The following is a 24724-nucleotide window of genomic DNA, read 5'->3' on the forward strand; positions in this document are numbered from 1 at the left end:
GACAGATGATGGGAGCTCATGCAGCCCTCCCTTTTTTTTTTTCTTTTTTCTTGCTTTGTAAAGGGTGGGGGTTTTTTGGGGTTTCTTTTTGGGTTTTTTTTTGTTTGTTTGTTTTTTGGGGGGGGGGGGTTTGTTTGTTGGTTTTGTTTTTTTGTGTGGGTTTTTTTTTTTTTTTTTTTTTTTTTTTTTTTTTNNGGTTTTTTTTGTGGTTTTTTTTTTTTTTTTTTTTTTTGCTTTGTGAAGTGATTTTTTTGTTCACTTCAACAGAAGTCACACAGTGGCACTTCTGTAAATGTGGGTGTCCCTGTGCACTCTGTCACACTGAGGAGCTGTCTGCAAAATGTTGTGAACCAGTAAGACAGGCATGATAGTCCCACACTCATTAAAAGCATGAAGCAACAGACTACTGAATAGCTAAGCACAGATTTCGGTTTAAGCTGCAATAGTGAAGAATAGCAGGTATTCATTTAACCTTAACTCGTTCTGAGCCCAAGGATTTGGCATTAAGGAAATCATAAATGTTTATGTCCTGTGACAGACTTTTCAGGAGTGCCCAGGCTGCACGTAGAAGGGATCTAACAAACTCAGGCTAGCTGCTCAAGTTCAGAAATAACCTGCTTGCTCCTCACTCCCCATCAGAGCCAAGGGCTTGACAAAGGCTTTTTGACTGCACGCCTGGGCTCCAGCCACAGCAGCACATCACCCCAGCCTGCCTGTAGCTGAATTGGCTTCAGCTGGCCTGCAGCAAAGTACCTTGAAAAAATCACTCCCAATGCTTTATTTCCCCAGCTAAGGGTAGCAGAAGTGACAACGACTACATGATGTCAATGAGGTATTTCTAACCAGCCTATTAACTGATCTAAAGAGCAGCCTCATTCATGTGGTTCTTGCACACTTCCAGCCTGTTTCCTGGGCTGGGACTAAAGACTGCCATTCAAGTAGAACTGGTTTGGTGTGAAGAGTAAACTCAGAGTTAATCTAAGCCTAAGCATCCCCACTTCCCCAGCTGGCCTTCAGCCCACACTGTGAACATGAAGCAATTTTGGGCTCACTACATGGTAATAGTCATGTTCAAACATCATATAGTCATGTTCAAAGATTACTATCTTTGGTTTTAAATTACTTCTTTCTACACATAGCTACAGTTTCACTGTGACATGGAGATCTGGTTTCTGCTGCAATCATTCCAGTATCTCTCAAAGAAGCCAGAGGGAACAGTCCAGAATTTATCAGTATAATTTTAATGTGGGTTTGTATTGGGCATGACCATCCTGTCTCTTCTAATCAGATTTTATTACCTAGGACCATTTTCTACCAAGGTGGATTTATTTCATTAAATACATAAATTTCATAAAAATCATTAAATACATTGTTTTTTCATAAATTTCATTAGTTATCCTTCCCAATTGGCTGGATTCACAAGTGTTCAAAGTAATTCAAGGCAGGTAGCTCTGTTTTGTAGATTCTCTCTTTTTCAAGGTGAAGATGGACACTAGTAAGGACTTTTGATACTCTGGTGGGAAAGGGATGGCTCAGGTGTGTGGCAGAGACATCCTGGGCTAGCAGAGCATAGCATGTCTCCGTACAGGAAAAATGGCTACTGTCTCTCAGTGTTTTTCCTAGAACGTTGGTGAGGGAAGAAGTCCTGGGTTTTGCAGTCTGGACTCAAGTTCTGTAAGAAAAAGAAAATCAGGAAGGAATTACAAATTGTGCAACATCACTGTTCAAACCAAGGGGATGCTAGAAGGGTGAGATAAACCTTGAAGGTCTTCATGGAATATTTTCATTTTTCAGAGTCAGGTTTGTTCTGCATTCCTGGGTGTGTTTGAATTACTCTTGCCATGGTCCTGGCCAACCAGAAATCAGAGCTTTGCTAGCTAACACGGAAGGTGTCTTGGCAATTATGGGTCCAGAAAGGCTGTGGCACCAGCATTGTGACATAAAGCAGAGAGTCTATGGATCCCACTGCTAAGACATCAGATATTGCTTCTGAGCCTGAATCCCATTTCTATGATGCTGTCCAGATTCTATGGTCCTTGAAGTCTACAGGCTTTTGTATCCCATTCATAATGTATTCAGTGAGAAGCATATAAAAAACAATGGGGTAGATGTTAAAAAATTGGAAGTGAGCACAGAAGAACATACTGAAGGTACAGCAGGAGAAATCACATGTACAAATACCATGCTGAGGTTGGAAGGGATCTCTGGAGTTCACCTTGTCTATGTTTTATTTGTATTATTTATTTGTATTAGGAAATAGATTTAGGAATTTTTACAGAAGGAGCCTGACTTTTTTAGGTGGTGGCAAAAAATAAATGACATTAGATGCTTTTAATGGGAGTCTGAAAATATGCTAGTGATTAAGTTTGGAAGAAGATCTAGTTAAGATAACTACAAAGACCCTAAAATATTCATAAAACATGACAATAAGAGAGTTGCCATGTTAGAGCTCATTTTGCTGGACAAGCAAATATTCACTGCAGATTTAGAATATTTATGTTTGCCTGTCTATCAATGATCATGATTGGGTTAAATATATTTGACCACAGTACTGTTACTAATCAGTGTTACATTTTATCAAGCTTCAAATAGCAATTTTTTAATGTTTAAACTAATTGGCAACATTTTAGACTGGAATGTATATCTAGAGCAAGAAATGCTTTTAAAAAGTGCGGAAATGCTTAAGAACTAGTTGTTGAATGCTAAATAAAGCACTGTGATGGAGAAACCATAAGAAATGCAATGGATTATAAAGAAAAAGATGCAGAGAAATAATTAATTTCTCAAAACAAAGATTTAGAATCTGAGAAGAAAAAAAGAAATTAAAATCAGTTATCATAGGTTTTAACTTTAAAAAGGAAGGAGAGAAACAAAAAACTGAAGGAATAAGTCACCAGTCATCAGTGAATGACCACTAGAATTCAAAATTTTAACAGAGCTTTTCAAAAAAAGAACAAATTGGGAAAAAAAACAAAAAACAAACTCTCCAAGGCTCAGGTCCACAACAGGATATTGGTAATGAGCTGCAGTTCAACAGTAACAGAAAAAAAAGGAAGTCTTAATCTGGTCCTATATTGGAGAAAAAGCTGTGAAATATACTGTTGACAAATCTGCCAATCTGAGTAAAAAATGGACAAAAATGACTGCTATATTTAAATGCTTTTGAGTCAACAAAGTGTAGGTTGATTTATGTCAGTGGTCAAGACACAGGAGGTTGAGGTGACTGTCTCCAGCCAGGATTTATCACCAGTGCATATTTTGATGGGAATTGCATCGCAACTGGAATAACACTCTTCATGGTGCTACATCTAATATCGTTGATTAGAATAAAGGAATCATGAAGTAATTTGTGTTGGAAGGGACCACAGGAGGTGCCTCATGCACCACAGCAGGGCCAGCAGTGAGGTCAGACCAGGTTGCTGAGGGCTTTCCCCCAGCCAGGTTTCATAATCCCCCAAGGATGGAGCCTGCCCAGCCTCCCTGTGCAGGACCTGCCTCTCCTCATGGAAATGTTTCAGTGCCCAGCCTGAGCCCTTCAGTTCCTCTGCCCAGGGCTCGGCTGCCTCCTGTCCCTCCCCTCGCCCCGGGCTCAGGGTGTCTGTGAGGTGCCCCCAAAGCTGTCTCTGCCCAGGCTCAGCCCCAGCCTCTGCTCACAGGCCAGGTTCCAGCCCTGGGTGCTGCAGGCTGAGCTCGCTCCGGCTCCCGGCGCCTTTCTGCTCTGGGGCCCCAAACTGGTGCTGCCCAGATGGGCTCTGACAACGAGTGCTGGGCACGGGCTCCTGCCCCAGCTCCTCATTGTGCTCCTGCTGCTGCAGCCCAGCTGCTGCTGCCTGTCTCTGCTACCAGCTCCTGCCCCAGAGCCCCTTCCCCAGAGCTGTCCCCAGCCTGTATGATTGTAAGAGGTTCTTCCTTCCCAGCTCTTTGCATTTTGTTTATTGAAATTCATAAGGTTCCTGTTGGCCCATCCTCCAGCCTTTCTAGGAAACTCAGTAAGACAGTCCTTCCATGGAGAGTATTAGCTGGCCACCAGCAATTTGTATTATTGGGTGAGAGTGTGCTCTGCAGCCTCTTCCAGGTAACTGAAGCAGGACAGGTCCTGGGATAGGCTCTATGGTAGCTCCCCTGCAGCACGTTCCAGGCAGAAAAATGATCCCCTGACCCTGAGACTCTGAGCCTGACCATCCAACTTGGTCATTACTGCTTTGATTGTCCACCCATCCAGGCTGCAGCATTGAGGAGTCAGTGTCAAATGTTTGTTCACATGGGTATGTTTTTGATACCACTTCAGAAATTCCCTCAGGTCATGGTGTCATGTCAGTGTTTAGTCACAACTGAGTTTAAGGTAATCCCAAGTACTTCCCTGCCACCTAAACTGGCTTCTGAAGAGAAGGCTTCTGGTTCACAGTTTTAAGATATTTAATCTGCACCAGAACTTCATACTTCCATAGGCCATGGCCTCAGGTGTCTGTGGGTGGCAAAGAGCAGTTTAGGACTGAGTTTTTGGAACTTCATGGTACGCTGGTAATATTTCTATTACATACTCAGCAAAGGCATGCTGTGAACAGAGCAGTTTTTTCCCATTTTGCCAAGGATGTGTCTCTCCTCACACATCTTTGTCTCTGAAGAGCATTACTGACTTGGAACCATTTTGTCCAGAATTAAGTTATTTGAGCACAAGTTCCAGTCTCTTCACCCAACACGCCTAGCAATCATTCAAAGAACACTCATGATAAAACCAAGGACTCTACTAATGACACAAAGACTTGGTATTATTTGGATTAAATGGAACAGAAAGCTATGTAAATGGAAAAGATGATGGGTGTTTACCTCCTTAAAGGTATTTTCCTTTTGGAGTATATGAGTATTAGTAGAGTTGAGTGCTTTGTTATCTACTGATTTTTAATACAGTACCTTCCAGGCAATGTTTTATTATTCTTACTTTTTCCATCACTGACCCTGGCTTCTGTTCTCTTCTTCTCCACTCCATGAGCATTCCTCTGGGTAACAAACTTTATTAGACTAGATTTATAGTGACGGTGACCTACCAGTCATGCTGATGGAAAATTCATTATGGTTTGGGATTAGTCGCTAATCTTTGGGATTATTAAAACTATACCACTTGGACATTCTTGGTTTTGTTTTAATTGCCAGAGTTATGAACAAAGGGCACAGCCAGTCTAGCATCTGGTGCATGTGTATAATTTCTTATGAGCATTGACAGACAAATAAATATGAGCTGTTTTCAAAGTGACCTTCTCCTTCCATCCGTATTGGAATGTTCTGACAAAATTTATAATTGCTGAAGTCTTTTTATAGCAGCAATGAACATAATGACCAGGGACAGAGTTTCCAGGCTGCCACGTCTCTGCTCAGTGTCCTGTCATAGCTGTGGCTCCAGTTGGGCTACACTCAATCAGGGTAGCGCCTGTGCTCTGGCAGAGTGCAAAGACTCAGCAGCCTCCCTCCACTGTGGGGATTTGACTTCACAGCGGATAGCATTTCTAGCTGGAATAACGATGCTTTGGAAGCGCCTCGTAAACCCCAGCTGGCCTCATATCCTCATGTTCACAGAATGAAGAGGAGATTAAGCCATCAGCAGTAGTCAACGGACAATTTATGTCTAAGTTCTAGAAAAATCCTGCTTGTTCTCTCCATCGTACATTACTAAATTATATTTATTTTTAATAAGTTTACCATTCTTGCTTTAACCTATGGTAAGAAGAAAGCAGATTCATGATAAAGATATAACATATATTGCGAATTTCCTGGCAACTGCACTAATTGAAACAACTTCTTCCTATTTCATTATAATACAAACCTCCTTGAGTTCCTGAGGGCAATGAAATGCCTTCTTTCCAGTCCCTGGAAGACTGAACAGTGTAATAGAAACCTCAGCCATCTGCCACAAAAAAAGAAAACATAGGACAGGGAGTTGATTGCAATTTAACCTCTTTTTCTGTTTCTTACTCAATGTGTCTTCACATTCCTCTGAAAGTATCTAAGGACTATAATACCATGTAAGAGGATACCAACCTGGAAAGAAAAGGGCATTTTTTATTTATTTTAAAAATAAAATAATTTTTTTTAAAAAATCATTCTTTGGCAATATGTCAACGTGAGACATAACAAAGTGCAGACAGTTGTAAAATCATTAACACTCACAGTGGCTTGGTCAATGTGATAGTTTGAATGACAAATGTCACTGCATTCCTAATGTACACTTAGTGACCTACACATAGACACATATCTAATAACGTGTCAGATTAGGCACTTCACTAGCATTCAATTACCTAGGCACAGAGAAAGAAAGTGGAGCAGAAAAAGTGAATTTAATTTCACAGGTAAGATTGATTTGGGGTAAGTAAATATTACAATATTCTATATAGAAATATTCTATAAATGTAGTATTATCGTATGGTCTCTTAAGGTGCTTTAACAGGCTACTCAAGAGGTTGTGGGTTCTTCTTCTCTGGAGACATTCAAAACCCACCTGGACACAATCCTGGACAACCTGCTCTCAGTGAGTCTGCTCTAGGAGGAGCACTGGTGATCTCCAGAGGTCCCTTCCAACCCCACCATTCTGTGATTCTGTGAAGATTTCAGAAGTAATGGTTTTATACGGTTGTAAAGTACTGGCAGCAACTGGCAGGAGCTGTGGATACAAAGACAGCAGCGCCTGTGGATGTGGCCTCGGAGTAGGTGCTGTGTGAAGGATTTGGGCTCCAGCTCTACTCCCAGCCCATGGTTCCTGGGCATCTTTGCTTCAACTCCTCTGCCCGCAAGAAATGGAGATGAGCAATCTAATTACAAAAGCCTGGAGCAAATGGCAATAGGTAAGGTTGAAGGGCTGACATTTGATGACATCTTTGCATTTGTAGGGCATTTTGATGTGGCCACTGGGAAAGGATGAGAGCAGCAGGTAAGGAAGCAAGCCAGGTGCTTTCTCAGAACACCCAGATGGCAGTATGTGTCTGATGTCAATGATGTCAGGAGAATATATATTTCCTATTTCACAGGAAAATCATTCTTCCAGGAAACTTTTGCTTCATGATGTTTAATTGAAGTCCAGTTTGTCTATAATGCAAGAAAATTACTTTTGTCACTGGGTAAAAGTAATTATTTATAGAACATAACCCCAAATCTACCTTGAATATATGCATTTGTTATACTTCAAAAGACTTCTGGTAATTCTTGACCATAAAGTAGTAAGTAAAAAGCCAGAAGAAGATGTAAAAAATTGAAAGATTAAAAGTAGTTCTTAGAAAGAAAATCACTTTCCCACATATGAAAAAAAAATTTAGTGAGAGGCTTTTTGCAGATAACCCCCTGGAGATAAAGTAAGAAGCTCTTCAATTGTACCAGGAAAGTTAATGTTAAAAGGCATATTCCAAGCTTGGCTGTATTTTTTAAATAAAGGCTTTTGTTGTTTGTTCTCACTATTTAAATCTTTTTCAAGCAGATTAAAAGGACACAAAATTAATTCTACCAGGAGTTTATAATTTGCCCTTATAAAAGAGACAGACTTTGTCTATATATAGGAGAAGAAGATGAGAGTTGAGAGCCTTACTCAGCAGCACAATTCCTGCCTTTCTGTAAAAAAGCAATATATTTTTGCGTCTTTTTTGCGAGGCATTTTACTTGCTCTTGTGCGTCCACCCAGCTGTACCTTTTACCTGGTCAAAAGATAATTTCTTTTGTTGCAGAAAGTTTTCTCAGACCTATTGTTCCCAGAATTTCTAAGCAGGACCAGATGAGTAAGCGTCCCTAACACTGACACACAGAGGTTACACCACTCTGAAACAAAACAGAGTGGACACTACATGTTGTGATGATGTTTGTCTCTGAATAGCCTGTAGGGCTAGAGGACAGCAGGAGACAGATATTTGGGCTAACACACGGGACACACTGAAGAGAACTAGACTTTGCTGGGATTTTAACTGTTATACTGATAACAGACAGCAAACAAAGGTCAGAATAGATGGTGGCTGAAGAGGACCAGGTCTCTTCAGTTTGCTTTCATTTCATTAGGAAAACACACTGTTTGTACAATCAACCAGAGCTTTCAACAATGGACTGGCTAGAGATGAGTCACTAAAATGAATAATCTTTTTTAATCTCTATGAAAAACATCCTGTTAGCATTGCCATATTCTAGGAATTGTTATAACAGGAGCAGAAAAAGGATTAAGTGCTTAAACCTGTCCCATCAGTACAAGTTTATTGGAGTAGAATCTCTCTGTTGGTAATGAGCCTTTACTTCTTACAAAAACAAGAGACTATTTCTATTCTGTGCTTCTTTTCTTCTGTAACAAACCTTCTATGACCCACCAATAACATGGCTATTTAAAAAAAATTAAATCTAGATCAAGTCACAGCACATGCTGAGGATGACATAAAAGTAAGGATAACAAGTTCACTAAGATCATACCAGAGCCTGATCTCAGTGCCTTTCAATGGGAGTATTACACTTCTGCCCAAATTGTACAGAGATTATGAATCCTGTAGACCCACTGCTGTTCTTTCTGTGCTTTGCAGCAGAGTGTTGTGCCTCTTTCAAAAGGTGAGTGATTCTAGGAAGTTATTAAAATATGTAGCATGTTCTGGGTAGCATAAGGCTGGAGCCTGTGCTTTCAATACCAAATGCAAAAAGGCTGTGAGCTATACTTAATGAAAAAGCTCTCCAGCTACCTGACAGCAACTAGTCTCATGAGCTATGAAAATTCCTAGAGGAGGCAGATGACTACTTTGTTTTTCCCACAATAGTTAAAATGGCAAGTGCTTACTAAATATTTCATGTCAATAAAAACTGATGAGAAGCCTTTACTGGTCTCCTTTCCAGAAGTGAGAGTTCAAGAAGATTGCCTCCTCTCATTGACTCTGTCACATTAAGGTGTCTGAAAGATATTGAAGGTGATACAATACAGCACCCACGGAGACATCTTCAATTAATCTCAAATAAATTGACAGGGCTTTATCAGCAACAGGTGGCCCAGCAGTGCTTGTTTTGAATGCCTCTTTTAAAATACATCACAACATGTTTAAGCCTCACCCTCTTTTCTCCCATGAACTAACACTGACGTGAGCAGAAGCAGAGTAGGGTAACACCAGCTATATTTGCAGGGTAGAGCAGGTGTGGTGTTTTTAAGTTAAGGACCTTGGTCATATCCCAGCCACAGAGAAAGGTGATCTCACAATATATCATCAGTCCTAAGGAACTGATTGTCCACACCATGAACAGGCCAGAGCTCATGACCAGATTGTCTGCCCCCTTTTTAATTTTTGTGCTGAGCTTCTTTACAAAAGCAAACAGGTTGGAGAGGGGACAGTCTGCACCTGTACCTCCCTTCAAGGTGGAGCTGAGCCAGAGCTCACATTTGCACCTAGAGCTCTCCAGCTGTTGGCACATCTGCCACCTTCAATGAATAATTAAAATTAAATGAGCAAGACCTCTTACTTATTACAGATTGGGTTCACCCTTGTGTCAATAATGCTTGTGATGAGTAGTACAGATGATGGGTTAATAGGCCTTAGAGGTAAAATATATATTAAAAAACTGTGGATTTTATATGTTATGCATTATATTTATTACTCACCTGAACATAGAAGGGTAGTATCTGGTAATAAGAAACTACAGATATGGACAAGAGCTGTGCATTTCTCTTTGATAAGTGATAACACATCTTGGGATGGTGTGCTGGTTTGGGCCCAGACTGAAATGAAGCATCATTAAGCTGCTCACTCCACACTCCCCCACCATCTTAGTACTTAGAACCATTTTAGCCTTCCAGTCCTGTAGCCCAGTCAATCCCACCAACTAGCTATGCAAATTTGTCAGGCCTTAATGCTTAACATTTTTTGTACCTACATTCTTCTTGAAAAAATAGCTCCAAATCTCCCTTTTTGGATAGTTACAATAGACTCCCCTGGCTGATTTTTTTAAGGTCAATTTACATCCAGTTTACTAAGTCCTTTCTCTATTAAATAGCAGGAGTTTCTAATCCCCTCCTTGAAACTCTGTGAAGGAGTTTTAGGCTTCTCATCTTGGAAAAAGGACAGCTAGGATGGATCAAAGAGGACACTTGTAAAAGTCTATATGTCAGGATACCTGGTTATGCAGAATAACCTCTCCTAGTGTTTGTTTCTCCTTTTATACTGACTCTTTCTGGAGCCCAAAGAAAGGAAAGTAAGTGATAAGCTGTATTTCCTGAAAAAAACCTTGCCTCATTTCACTTACCATTACTCTGCTTTGGAGGCACTGCTTTGAATACCATGTTACTGATTTTTTCCTCCTTCAGGAAGGTGACTGAGAAGATAGAAAATGACTCTCATCAGGCACCTTTTCTCAGGTTATTTGATATCTTATGTACAATACTCACATATCTGATTCAGCTGTCATTTTAAAAGCACTGCAACACTTTAGAGTCTATGTAAAGTTGTGTACATTAAAAAGTCTAGCAAGTGCAATAGAATAATCAAAAACTAAACAAGTTTTAATCACCATTCAGGAGTGCCAGACACTTAGGGAGACCATGACCCAGCAGGGACAGACCTAGTCCAGGGTTTAGAACTGACTTCCTGTCTAAGTAACAGCAAGATATCTCCCTTTCACAGAAGAAATGGCATTTATTTGTAATTGTAAACAACTCAGAAATACATGAAACAAAACCCCTGTATATCAGTTTATTCTGAGTAAAGGCTGAAGACAGTAAGTACTAAGCTCCTGTGCATTCATTGCATAACAGTGTAAATAAACATAATTTTTGCCTGAGTTTGCCACATCCATATGTTTGTATCTAACATATTTTTGTTCAGGAAGCAGGAAAAAAATCAGTTGTCATAAGTCTGTGCAACTATATAAAATTAGATTCATAAGAACCCATAGGAATGATAAGAATGTCCTTTGCTGAACCTTGGTGGTGAAGACTTGGCCACATGTGAAAGGAGGTAGATGATCTTACACATTCCCTCTCCACTGCTGCCACATGATGAGTTAATATTTGATTAGACAGTGCTGTATCTATGACACCTGTTCACCAGGGAGACTAGGACAACAACTGATGTAATCTACCTTATTATATACTTAATGATAGAGGAGAAGCACTGCTTTTTCAGCTTCCCACGTCTGCTTTTCATTTCCTCTCCTACACATTCCTGAGAGGTCATGTTCAGTGCCTTGCAAGAGCAAACAAACAACTACAATTTTTTCCCCTCTCTCTTTCCTTGATTCTCTGCAATTTGCCTGATGAAAAGAAAACCTTTAAAAATTTCCCCTCTACTGTGTGTTTCTAGAAGAAAACTACTTCTTGAAAATGGTTATTAATATACCTGTGTTGGCAAGATTTCTCTGATTACAATAGGAGAGTACAGAACATGCCCAGAAAATGCTTTGGTACCAAGGCTACACAGAAGAGCCATAATGTTCATAGTGGTGGTTCCCACCCTTGGCTGTTGCTTTCAGATCCTCATCACAAATGTCCTCTCAAGACAACTTGTCCTTTGACAAGTAGGACCTACTCAATTTTTTAGGTCAGTTCTCTTAAGTGCCATTTTGCAGGAGCTCCAGAACACCTCATCTCAGCAGATTCCCAAATGTTGTCCCAGTTGTTTGTACCTGTGATTCCCAGTCACAGTGACTTCCTCTAGGAAATGTACCTCTGGTTTTCGCACCACAAGCAATCCCCGTAATCTTTGCAATCTGAATATAATTTTTTATTTCAAACTTATAGGTTGTGTTCAGAAGACTTTTTTTTCAATTCAGCCTTCACAACTTCAGTAGCTTTCTTGCTAAGAAATCCCGAACTCTCCAGGGAATCCCTCAAATTCTCACATAACTATAGGTGATTATAGTATTTCAGATATTGTCTTTCTTACTGTGAGTAGCTGTTGTTATAAAGTGAATATATAACCCAGGGAATAATTTTTCAGATTTCAACTTCCAATTTTTTTCCTTCCCATTTTAAAGAGGTCATAATCTTTCCCTGAAGTAAGGTTTGCCTCTGAAGAGGGGAAGGAGAAATGCTGTGGGGGTTTCTTTGTGGTTTTTTGGACACCAGAACTTCTTTCCTTTTCTATGTGCTTTTTAATTGGGAAAAGAAAGGCTGAGAATTAGACAGGATGTATCTTTCATTGCCCTGGGCTAGGTCCTTTCCTCAGTTCAGGAGCAATGCCAAAAGGCCTGGATAGTATTAGCTTTGAACAGAGACAGTTGACAGTTCTCAAGTGATCAAAGGTAGCAAAAAATAATCTGTGAAAAAGTTGTAGTCTGTCAATGTGGAAATGAGAGCAAATGGCAATTTTGTTTGCAGATGTTGAGAGCTACCAGCAATCTTCATTCACTTCTGTCTGGTACCCACCTTCTTGCCAGTCTGAGGTCCCAAAGACACTGAAACACATCCAGGCGAGGGAAGTAGGAGGTGGATCCCAATATAACTGTAAAACAATGTGTACTGAGACTGCCCTGGGAATCAGTGTTTCAGTGGGGATTCCCAGATACATTATTGAAAGTGGTACACAGAAGGAATTCTTGACATGGGATTCATGTGACTGCATTTCAAGTCCCTATGATTTTGTTGACACTTTGATCACATCTCTCAAACAGGTTCATGTCCAAAATTAGGCTGGAAAAATACAGCTATAATTATTTAGAGGAAATAGGAAGACGAGAACATCTTCCACTGCCAGCTACTATGCCCACAAAGATAACAAAAGCTTTGGCAGAAGGTAACACCGGGCATGTTCTCGCACTCTTCACTTTGAACCTCTTCCAGGAAACAATGGTGAGAAATGAGCACTGTGGTGTAAGACTGAGAGGAACGTTCTAGCAAAAACACTCCATGGGTTACACTGGTCTAAAAGCTGTGCACTAAGCATAACAAAAAGGTTTGACCAATGCTCTTTAGACTGTTTTACAAGGACTTTCTCCCCTACCCAAGCCATTTTACATGTTTATTTACTACAGCGTAAATCGTACTTCATGGGGTGGAGATGACAAATGAATCCTGCCACGATTCTGCATGAAATCCAACATGTTTTCTTAGGCTAGACAGGAGTTGACAGAGCATCAAATGATCATGTTCCATCTATAACTTTCACTCTGTCAAGTCTTCTGTGCTCTGCACACCAATTATAACAAATACAGCTGACTGCATACAGCCAGAGGGGGGAAAAGGCAATTCTCTAACATATGTGAAAGATTCAGAACATTCTGAATCTTTTCAATGCTTATACTCTGTTCTCTGGTTTGAAGACAATGAAAAGCTGGAATGTACCTTTAAAAATCAACACTGAAAAGAAAGAAAGAATATTCAGCTCTGGATATCATCCTCTTACAGTGGGAGCTGAAGAGAGAAGGTGGTGTCAGTAAGCCTGACTGGGTAAAACGTCTTACAATAGAAGCATTCCTGTGTTCATGAGAAGTAGTAGTGATTTATCCTCCCACAGATATTAACACCTCAAGCAACACAACAAGCTTATTGTTTGCCAGAGAGAAATAGCCAAAACCCACACACTCCCTCTGCATTTTTTTAAGGACTTTCCTCTTACACTCAGAAGAAAGAGAATGGTTTAAAGACTATACTTCAGGGAAATTTTTTGAGGTTGTTTTGTTAGTATATCTTCCACAAAGAACATGTGCTTCTTGTTTAGCTGTTGGTGTTAAAAGTAAGTTTGTATTTGTATTATTGGTTTTGTATTATTTTTTGTTTATAATTATGCTGTAGAGACTTCAGCAATATTACAAATTCACAATTTTTATCCATTTCATACTACACTTTTGCTAATGAATGGGGGGAATTATTTCCTTCTTTCTACCATCTTACCTCTGAAACTGACAGGCTGAACACTTCCATGTAGCCACTTCTTTTCTTAATAATGATTAATTGTATCCCACACCATCCATCACTGATCTCAGCATTTGTCTGAGTTCAAAATACGCATTTAAAGATCCACCCTGGTCTCTCATGTTCTCATTGTTATCTAATTCAGAATGTGAAGATCATAAGAAAGACAATTTCTATATTGGAAGAGGTGGAAATGCAGTGGGCAGCACATGGCTGCCACTATGTGACCAGCAGACAGAGATAAGCTCCACTGCAAACTGTGGAAAAATGTTGTTGGTCTCCTCCCAGAATTCCCAGTGTAGGCATGGCCAACCACCTTTACAGAGTAAGGGATGGAGATACAGGCAGGCACTGAGGCAGCTGCCATTTCAACTAGTCAGTGGTCTTTCTTTGTGCCAGGTGCTGCATTTTCTACTTAGCTGCTGCTCTGAGATCCACAAGCCTGGCTCCATCTTTATGTTTCACCTTATGCAGTTAGTGCAGATTATTACAGATTTATAAAACATGGAAAATAGGAAAGGAATTCTCAAAAAGTCATGCAGATGTACAATTTCAGTCATGAGGAATACAGTCACTTTTCTGGGAGCCTAGTGTGGGGATATTGTTCTCAGGAATCCTGTTACATAGAAAAAAGAGTATTTCATCAAGGAAGTTACCACTATGAAATGAGTAAGAGATATACTTATAAATTTATGTACTTATAAATGTACATTTATCAGAAAAGACACACAGGCTAAGACATAATTTGCTTCAAAATATGTATCAGATCACTTAATTATATTTTTATTTTGCAGTATGTATAGAAATTCTTTCAATTGAAATCTGATCCATTCCTATTTCAAAAGGAAAATTGCTGGTGTCGAACATGTCAAAGTAGAGATAGAGACATAAGAAAAGAGTCATATATTGCATAGGATCATGTTAGCAAATTAGAGACCAAGGTATTTGTTAGTGTAAAGCTGTCCGTCCCAGTGTTACCGCAAAGAGAGCAAGGGCACCACCTGCTGTTTTAGAAATGTATTTATTTGGAACATGACAGCGACTCTTCAAGTACTGCACTCAAAAATTTTTCTCCTGAAATTGAAGCTTCTGCAAGACGATTTGAATAAGTGATGAGTTAGCAGTTGCCTGTTCACACAATGAACTTTATTGTAGCCACAACACTGGCCATAAATGCCTGAATATGGGGTACTTAAGAGGGTTTTGAAAGCAAGGCAGTGTTTCACACGGGCTCGTCCTCACCCAGGGCATCAAAATCTAGCATTCACACATTTTCAGGAGATCTGACTGGTATTCAATAAGCACCAAAAAGTTTAGTGACTGATTTAAGAAGAAATAGCATCTTTAGGTTTAGGTCATTATATGAGCTGGAGGTTATAGAATAAATAATTACTATTAGATAAGGAAGATATCAAACTACAGTTCAAGCAGTTTTCAAAAATTTTCAAAGGACTTTGTTTCGAAATGCTCCCAATTGAGAAGACAAGGGTTCATAACCAAGCTGATTTGAACATACATGAAGAACTTTATAAACCAACCTGTAGGGCAGTTCTAAGCCAATTTGACCATAGCAAATTAAATCCCTAGCTGACCAGAAGATAAAATGTAGAGTGTGAGCAGCAGTTTGGATGCTCTGAGTCAGTGAAGACTCAATTTTTGAATAATTTTTCCGAGATAGTCTTCTCCTCTTCTTCTAGATGTCAAGCGTCCTTGGGAAAACCTTGCATGAGGCTGCTCAGGCATAATCAGACTGTTTTACTTTATAGACTAGAAAGGAACTCTCGTAAGGACTGGTCTTTTATAAATAAGATTATCAAGTGTCAGAACTTCCATGAGAGTTAAGAATCATTGCTAAATTAAATGGCCAATTTCTATGCAGGAGCCTTCAGCCATTTGGTCAGAGAATGTCCTGAAGGGTTTTAATTGAAAGACAAGTTCAAAACAGCAGCAGCAGCCACAGTGTCTTCACAAATTTTGGAAAACAACATGAAACTTTTGCAAATTACGTGCTTTTGCTAATGAAAGCAGTAGCATGGCCCATTTCCTCTTCAACCAGAGCCAAGATTCACCTTGTTCACTTAAAAGCAAAGTTATATGAGATACTTTCATTTTTATAATTTATAATTCAGTTCTGTTTGTGAACGAAAAATTCAAAGGAAAAGTGAAAAATATGCATAATTTGTTGATTTCCATGAGCTGAGATGAAGTCAGCAAATTTTTGTAATGTGTTCATATCAAATACATTTCAGTGATAGGTTTCTCATGTTTCATCTCTCAGCTTCAGTTCTTACAAGATAACAACAGAAGTGTCGGTACAGTGCCCTGTTTCCCCCTTTAGAAGATGCTTTGTACATCTGCAAGATGTGCAAAACAAAAATCATCTATGATTGCATCAAGCTTGTGCATTTATTGGTGGCTTATTAAAATTAATTAATTGCTTTAAATGAATACTAATAACAAATTAGTAAAAACATCTTCCTTTCTTCTGTTTGTTTTTTTTTACACAAATAGTTTTATTACAAACTTGTATTTTTAAGAAATACACATGTAAGAAATTACACAAAGGCCTTAGCATTTGCAAAAATCTTTTGGTATTTGCATGGTAATAGTCCATAAAACATTTCTGGACACAGACGTGCTCAAACAATGGTATCATTGCATAGAAATTCTTTAGAAATATTTCTGAGGCCACTTTGAAGAATTTTTTTGGCACAGTATTAACAAAATTAAGGCCTTATACTTTTCAAAATCAAGTAATTCAGTGTGTGAGTAGTGTTTAAAACCCTGAAAAATATTAAATACAGAATAAAGACTATAAGCTCAAAGCAGAATTTACTATTATAAACACAAATAACTATTAACCTGGGTTCAGTCTCTGCAACTTCAGCATTGAAATGGCTATGTAAAATGAACATTTCACATCATATTTTGGCATTTAACACCTAATTCATGACACTGAAAAAGAAGAAAAATTTTGTAAGCTTTTTTTGAAACTATAAACTTAGAGCTTAATTTGCCTAATGGTTGATATCTATATAAATTACTAAAATATTTATATATATTTTTTTCTTGACCATTGCTGGATCATTCTTTATTCCACAGGAAAGTTTGTTCTACTGCACAAAGAAGCTGCGTAGTACCAACATAGCAGAAACACTTACTTGCCTATTTGTGAAGCCAATTTCGCAATCTCTTCCAGATGTAGACCCATTAATACTGACAGCACTAAAGGCTACAAACAGAAGCAAAGGTTTGCAGGATGGCACTCTATGTTGTGAAAAGATGGTTACATGTTGCTTAACCACAGTCTGTAATCCCAAACCTCTTTTTTACATTAGTATTTCTTTGTACAAGAACAATAAGTACATACCCAAGAGTTTGGGATTTTAAGACACCTAGATAACGGTAACAAACTTATCTGGGGAAGAAAAATGAATCTAAATATATAATACAAGAATGAGAAAGGGGGGTCAAACAGTATAAGGCAGAACTGCATACCTCCTAGCACCTTTGCATTTTTTTTTTCTGGATAAATGCTGACTTTTTATTCTATCAGTGCATTGCATTTATATAAAAAATACATATACTTTGATCAAAAGTGCCATTTGGCAGGTCAACATTTGAAGCTTATCTTTGTTGTCTCTTTTCTTCTTTAGCAAGGACAGGGCCAGTAAAGCAGTGTGTGTTAGTTATGCAAGTTCCTAAAAGGCACTTTACTGTTTTCATATTGGACAACAATGAGGTACATATGATATATGTCTAGGCTTCATTGCTGTTAAACGAATAGCACCATATTGTGTGAAATTAGTTGAAATTCAAAAGTCATTATGTTTTCCTCATACAGACTTGACAACGGCTAACATTTGAGCGTAGATCCCCGGCTTTCAAGGTTGAGGGAGTCGGTTTCCTATGGAAAAGAGAGAAATTAAAAGATCCATTAACAATTTTCAGGTTTGTAACCGACAACACCAGCTTGGAATGCAAGTCTCCCTTCCAGCCTCTGCTGAATCAAGAAGGTGTTCCTAAGTTCTCCAGTGTGTAATCACTTCCAAGTTTGGTCGCAAACTGTCATAAGATCAGTTTTAAACATCACACACTTACTGAAGAATTCAGTTCTTTCACAAGGCATAACATTTCCTTAACCTAGAACACCATCTGTTAAAGCAGCAGTTTGAAAACAATCTAGAATATGGGCAAAAAATAAAATTGGGCAAAGAAGCTGAAATTTGACTGTTTGTGAGTTTCTGCTAACTCATGTGACTTTAAAGACAAATGAAAAGCTGGAAATTATGTGATGTCATATAGAAACACAAACCAAAGCCTTGAGTCTCTAACCTGTCATAAGGAATGACTCCTAACAACAAAATTATTTTTTAGAGATAAATAATTTTCAGACAAAGGTGTGCTTGTATTTAATGCTTTTCATTAAAAAAGATTATGAGTTTACAGGAAATTGAGGAGTATTTGTGATTTCTGATAGCAGGGCAGGTCCCCTGATCTGGGATTATTTTATTAATCTGAGGCATAGTTTGTAGCCAGAAAAGCATGTGAAGCTCAGGGGTCTCCGGGTAGGGCTTGAGGAATGGAAACAACTGTAGTGCTCACTCTAAATTTTCTTCTGACCAGCTTTCCTCTTTCCTAGGGATCCAGGGCTTACCCCAGTGGTGGGGTGGTTGTGGTAGTAGTTTTTCTGGTTGATGAGATTATTACTGCCCCAGAGACACTCGGGTCTCAGTGCTCAGTTTTTCTACCTAATCCATTGACAGCTATCTGATAAACAAACAGTGAAAACTGGCTAAAAAACCTGCTTCATTCTGAGACAGGCAAGGCAGCATTCACAGATCTAGACAGAAGACATGAAGAGACAAAGGGTAACAGGAGCAGCAGTCAGGACTGTGGTGGAAAAGGGTGATTACCTGCACTCCAGAGGAATGTCTGCTGACCAGTTAAGCTATGCAGACATGGGAACTGACCTATATGCCAACATATTAGTAACATTCATATAGAGCAAACAAGCCTGTGTTTAAAAACACTCATGTGCAGAAGACCAGAACAAAGCCTATTACCACCAGCTGCATTTTACTCAAACATACTTCCTCTAACGTTAGGGAAAAGTAAATAATTGTTCAACTCTCTTAGTTTAGCAGCTGGACGTATTGCAAGTAGTTCTATTAAATGTTAACATCCATTTACAGGAAATGTTATATTCTAATTCTAGACATACTAATTTCAATCAGTATGTCAGCCTATCCCAGTTACCACTTGGTGCATACAATCAGAAACATAGTGGAATTGTGAACTTTGTTAGATTATTCTGAAAATCAAAATACATTATACAAATGACACATTGCAAACACTAACTGATGATACATTCATTAATTCCCCCAAAAGCTACTAATTTTTTTTCTTTCTGTTACAAAAGTAATTAATCACATAAATTAACTGTGCTGGTGGACAGCCAATACTTGAACCTGTATTACATTCAAAAAAATACTTCTTTTATTCAGTGATAAGGCTCAACTGAGTCTCAAAGAGTGACAAATAAATCATGAACTTACCTGAACATCTCGTTCCTTTCTATAGTGGCAAGCCAGAAGCTGTAAGCATTTGCATAGTAATTGCAGGTGCCCCGGCCATGGCATTCAATGAAGGGAGCGCTGCGGAACTCCTCTAGGCAGGAACCAGGGGAGGCCAGGGCCTGGCCAGAGCCCTCGGCACCAGCACTGGTGTGCTAGGAGAAGGCAAAAGCATTGGTCAGAGAGGGACTCTACCTCTTCTGCTGCAACTTCAATGAACCCTCTCGCACAAACATTTTCCACACTTCCCTCCTTGTCCTCTGTTCTGTTCATCTGCTGTTTTGTTGCTCAGCTCAAGGAAGAACAAGAAGGTGGAGCTGAAGACTCCAGAGATGACATTAGGTTCTCTCACTCAACCATGACACATAATAACTCTATGTAAGCAACTTGAAGGTGGAGCTGAAGACTCCAGAGATGACATTAGGTTCTCTCACTCAACAGCAGCATGACACATAATAACTCTATGTAAGCAATTTGGCCCAGGAGGCATAAGGTCTGGTATGGCTTTTATCTGAACATCTTAACTGAACAGCTTAATCAGTGGGTGATTCCCACCCCACATCACAGTGGCCTCACTCCCACTGCCAAGGGCTAACAGCTCTGGATCCAGCTGTGTCTCAGACCATGACCAGGCCTTGCCTGGGAACATGATCAGATTCTTTTTGAAGTCGCTACAAAGGGTGGAGGCCTAATGCCCTCCTAAAGCCTGAAGGGGCAGAGTCAGATACTAAATTTCCATAGATCAAAACCCTGAAAACAAATGCTTTCCTCAGCTCAGAATATGTCACAGTGCACTTACCATGACAAAGGAGTAACCAATCCAAAGTGAGCTCCAGCCTTCAGGACATGGTGGTATTTGAATTGTTTGACTGTGAACAGCTATTACCATAGCAGGAGCTTCACACACAGAGCATCTAGAAGGACCAAGACATGAATGAGCTGAATGCACTTAAGGATTAATAGCTCTTTGTTCAGAAGCTACCTTCTTCATGGAATCTTGAAATAGAAAACGTTGTCATGTTCAAAACCAAAGGAAAATCACAATGTTTCATTTAGAAAAACAGCCAACTGGTTCTTTTTTCTTTTTGTTAATTTCTAATTTATTTGATAAACTTCTAATTTCTCCCTTACTTAGAAACCGTTCAACTATTAAGTCTTATTCCGATTAACTTTCCTATGAGAAAAGAACAGGAGACCTCTTATCTGAATACTTACATGTATTTTTCTTTTTCTAGTCCTGTTTGTACTGAAGTTTCTAAAAGAGCTCAATGTCATGAACATGGGGGGCAAATTGCCAAACACTGTACCTCAGCAAGTATCACTTAAAAGTGATCTACTCTGATCAGAAACAAGTAACATCAATTCATCATCCTGAACGTAGCTCTGACTTCCAGAGAAAAAGCCATCTCTCTGGAGAATGTCCTACAAAGGCAATCACTGCTAATCTAATCTAATGCAGATTCTTTCCCATGCATTTTCCTTGAAAGTGTTTTTTGTTTACATTTGTGGTCTGTATTTCCAGTAAGAGACTTCCAGCAAAGTAACTTGCACAACAAACTACAAAGCAATTCTCCAGAAAGACATGCAGCACCAGTTCTTTTACTTTAGATAAATTCCTCATGTCTCAGAACTGCTAGGTTACTGAATAATCCAATGACCAATCATCCCTCCACAGAATCATAAAAAACCCATGAGCTGGGCTGGAATTTTAATATGGGGGCTGGTAATAAGGAATTTGGTAGATATAATCAGTTTTTCCTTGTACAATTCTTCAACTGGCTGCTGCAGTTAGCAATTATGAAAATTATTCAAAACTAAACAGTCTGATTCTTGTTATCAGAGCAGGGAAAAGAATCAAGTGCAAAATGGATTAAGTTGGATTCTGGAAAATGCAGAGAAGCAAAGCTATTCAGAATGAAAACCTTCTATTTCTGCCTTGTGAAGACTGCTTTCATACCTACTGCCTTCATCTTTAGTGCAGAAGCAAGAGAGTTATTTTAAGAAACACATCAATGAAAGAGTAAGTTAAAAGAAGGAATGTAAAGCTGCCTCTATTCTTGGAGCTCTGCTTCGCTTCAAGAGATTTCTGGTATTTCAGTAGAAGGCCTTACAGGAAAAGAAGTCCTATGATTCAAGGCAGCAAGCGACACTTCTACACATTTTCTACATTTGGACAGGGAAAACTGTTGGGTTAAAAAGCTTCAACTAATAAAATAAATTGAAATAAGAGTCTTCCAGATTCTTTGCTAGTTTTCTAAAATGAGTATTACAACTATTTCACTTGTGCTATGACTAAAAGGAGAAAAACACATAAGCATACATGCACACACAAACACACGTACACACATATACACACTTACGAGTTTTTATGGTGCAAAAACCAATCCGTAGGCATAAGATAAAGCACAATGTTGGTTAGTACCTCCTTCAGCAAGAGTTTCAAATGTGACTGTTAAAGGCTATTTTGCATGACAGGGGATGGCATAAAAGTAATACGAATTTCAGAGGCTGGCAATTTGAATTTTTTCTGAAAGTCAAGCCCCTTCCATTCACATGCAAGGAACAACCAAAAATTTAAGACCAACAAAAGCTATAGTCTCTCTTGAGTGTCTTGTCCTCAATCTGCCCATTCATTTTCAAAACATACCAACTTCTTTGGTACTAAACCAAAAGTAAGAATATAGAGTACAACTGCAGATAAAGACAGATTCCACTATGCAAAATTAACACCAGGTGTTTTGCAGTAGAGCCATATAGCTTTTTGAACATCCAAGATGTCAAGAATACAACCTACTGCTGATTTGGATTGTCCTTTCTCTTGGATGTACCTGAGAAATCACTACCAGCAATCTCCACTCCCATTCATTAAATATGGCTGGAAGAGGGGTCAGCAAGAGCTAATACAGATTATAAGCAATGACAGAAACGACAGCAATGCCTATATCTAATGATTATCACTTAAGCTGTAAGCTCAAGATTCCTTTATCTGACTCATATGTAATGATTGGGGCAGTTTGCCACACTCTTGCTCACAGCTCTGCCTTCAGCACTGGACACATTATGTCAGAAGAGGTTTTCTAGTGGTCTTAAAATTTCAAATGGACCAGAAGTTCAACATTGCATTGATGCAAAACAGTTATGTCTCTGATATAAGCACCATTCTTTATGCTAGCTGTGAATCTGGAATTATTAAAAAAAAATAGATGATTGATTTTTCAATTGTTTCCTTTAATTCAGACTGTATTCAAGCAGAATGTCTAAAACAATGGAAGAAGCCTGTCAGTCTAAAAAATGCTACCATTTTCAAACAAAAGGAAACTGAGCCCTAAAAAGCTTCTAGCTATGGCTAGTCAAGAAACAGAAGTGTTTTGGATAAGAATTGCAAAACATTTTCTCCTTCAAAGTACATCACAGCTTTTGCAAGACAACATTTCAAAGTATATCTTTTCATTTCAATTATACTCAAAACAGGCTATTCTATTTGTTTGGGTTTCTCCCAAAATGGATTCATTTTTGATCAAAGTCTAAACTGAAAACATGCACATTTTGAAACATTTCATCAAAAGAATTCAAACTTGAAATTTAAAGGCAGGAAATAAAAATACACAGATTAAAAACTTTGTCCAGAAAAATAAAGTACCCTATGCTCTTTCCACAGGCTTTTTCACTTTATAAATACAGCAGAACCGAAACCATACCTGCTGATGAATGGTCTGATATTATCACCAGTGATAGGAGCCATATTCATTGGCATGGGCTCAGGAGTAGACAGCCAGTAGGAGTAGTCATTCCTTGATGCAAAATTACAGACGTTGTTGATATTGCAGAATAAGAAAGGCATGGTACTAAATTTCCGAAGACAGCTTCCTGCTGTGCCTGAAATGTTAAGTGAAAGGTTATTTCTTAACACTTTTGTTAAGCCACTGCCAACTGCCTAACAATTATTTCCAGGAGCAGCTAAAAAAGGCAGAGAACACTTGCTCTGGATGGCCAAGTTTTCTCTGAGGAAGTGAATTCTCTTAGTTTCATGAGGAACGAAAAGGATAAGGAAAGGAGTAGTCCAGTCTTGCCTGTGGAATTATGGAATACATTAGGTTGGAATAGACCTCTAGAGGTCATCTATCCTATTTGCCCTGTCAGTTAGATCTGGTTTCTTGGGTCCAGATTTAGTTGAGTTTTGAGGATCTCCAAAGACAAGAAATTCAACCATCTCTCTGGGGTTCCATTCCAATGGTTGACCATCAGCATGATAAAAGAGCTTTTATTTATGTTTCACTAAAATGTATCTCATACTTGTGGTCCATTGCTGCTTCTGTCTCTGAGACCCTCTGAGAAGAGACTCCATACTCTCTACCCTTCCTGTAGACAGCTGTAGAGTGCAATAAAGGCCCCTCCACAAATATCTGTTAATGATGAGCAAACCCAGTTCCATCTGACTGTCCAGACCTCGTGACCCATCTCAGTAACTAGGTGTCGTATTCACTGTGGTATAGCAACACCCTCCTTCATCTGGAATGCCTAGGTCTGAGCCAGAGCAATTACACAGATTTGCTCAATGCAGTTCTACAAATGAGAGCAGCATTTGACTTGTAATGAATTCTAACTGAATTCTATTTGGTCTCCACTTACCCAGATCTTGGCCATGTGCTCTTTCATTGCCTTGTACATAAAGCAAGGAGTAGCCGTGGTAAATCAGCCTTGTTCCAAACGGACACGATGGCTCTTCAATGGTTTGACTGTGTCTGGTGACAAGGAAACCATGAGCAACAGATGGTGCCCCTGGTGGGCCCATGGCCCCAGGCAAGCCATCAGGGCCAGGTGGACCTGGAAATCCTCTGGGCCCTACAATACAGAAAGGCTCATTTTATTTCTGCACAGCAGTACTGTCCCTACATAACTCAAGAAGTGAAATTAGATACATTCACATCTAATACCATATGTTATTTTCCATTAAGGAATCAAGTCTTTGAAGAATGCAGGGACTTACCTGGGGGACCAAAAGGACCAGCTTCTCCTTTCTGCCCAGGTTGACCATCAAACCCTGGACTACCAGGTGGTCCAGGTACACCTGAAGGTCCTGTCACCCCTGTTGAAAAACAAGCAATAATTATTACAATATATTATGTAATGTTTGTTCTGACTTTTTGAATTTTAATGCAGTATAGCATAGGTATGCCTCAGCATAAACCAAATTCCTGCAGATTCAGTGCATACAGTTCCATATCTACAGCATATATGAGGGTTACTGTAGGCAAAGTGATTCTATAGTAGAGAAGAAGCAAGGAGAGAGCATGCTTCTAAAAAAACTAGC

The 24724-nt window shown here is 39.1% G+C and overlaps 1 protein-coding gene across 1 annotated transcript in view; it reads right to left on the bottom strand.

Annotated features, from left to right (window-relative positions):
* Positions 1 to 14599: 14599 nt before the first annotated feature.
* The window catches only part of COL4A1 (collagen type IV alpha 1 chain), a 120467-nt gene continuing 110342 nt past the window's right edge, over positions 14600 to 24724 (bottom strand). The window contains exons 47-52 of the mRNA XM_039714221.1: positions 24401 to 24499; positions 24043 to 24255; positions 23112 to 23289; positions 20213 to 20327; positions 19396 to 19568; positions 14600 to 17744 (exon numbers count right to left, since the gene is read on the bottom strand). Coding sequence (XP_039570155.1) covers positions 17663 to 17744; positions 19396 to 19568; positions 20213 to 20327; positions 23112 to 23289; positions 24043 to 24255; positions 24401 to 24499 — 860 coding nt within the window. The 3' untranslated portion in view covers positions 14600 to 17662. The remainder of the gene's footprint in view (positions 17745 to 19395; positions 19569 to 20212; positions 20328 to 23111; positions 23290 to 24042; positions 24256 to 24400; positions 24500 to 24724) is intronic.

The sequence above is a fragment of the Passer montanus genome, unplaced genomic scaffold (assembly GCF_014805655.1).
Source record: "Passer montanus isolate IOZ18808 unplaced genomic scaffold, ASM1480565v1 scaffold3, whole genome shotgun sequence".
NCBI lineage: Eukaryota > Metazoa > Chordata > Aves > Passeriformes > Passeridae > Passer > Passer montanus.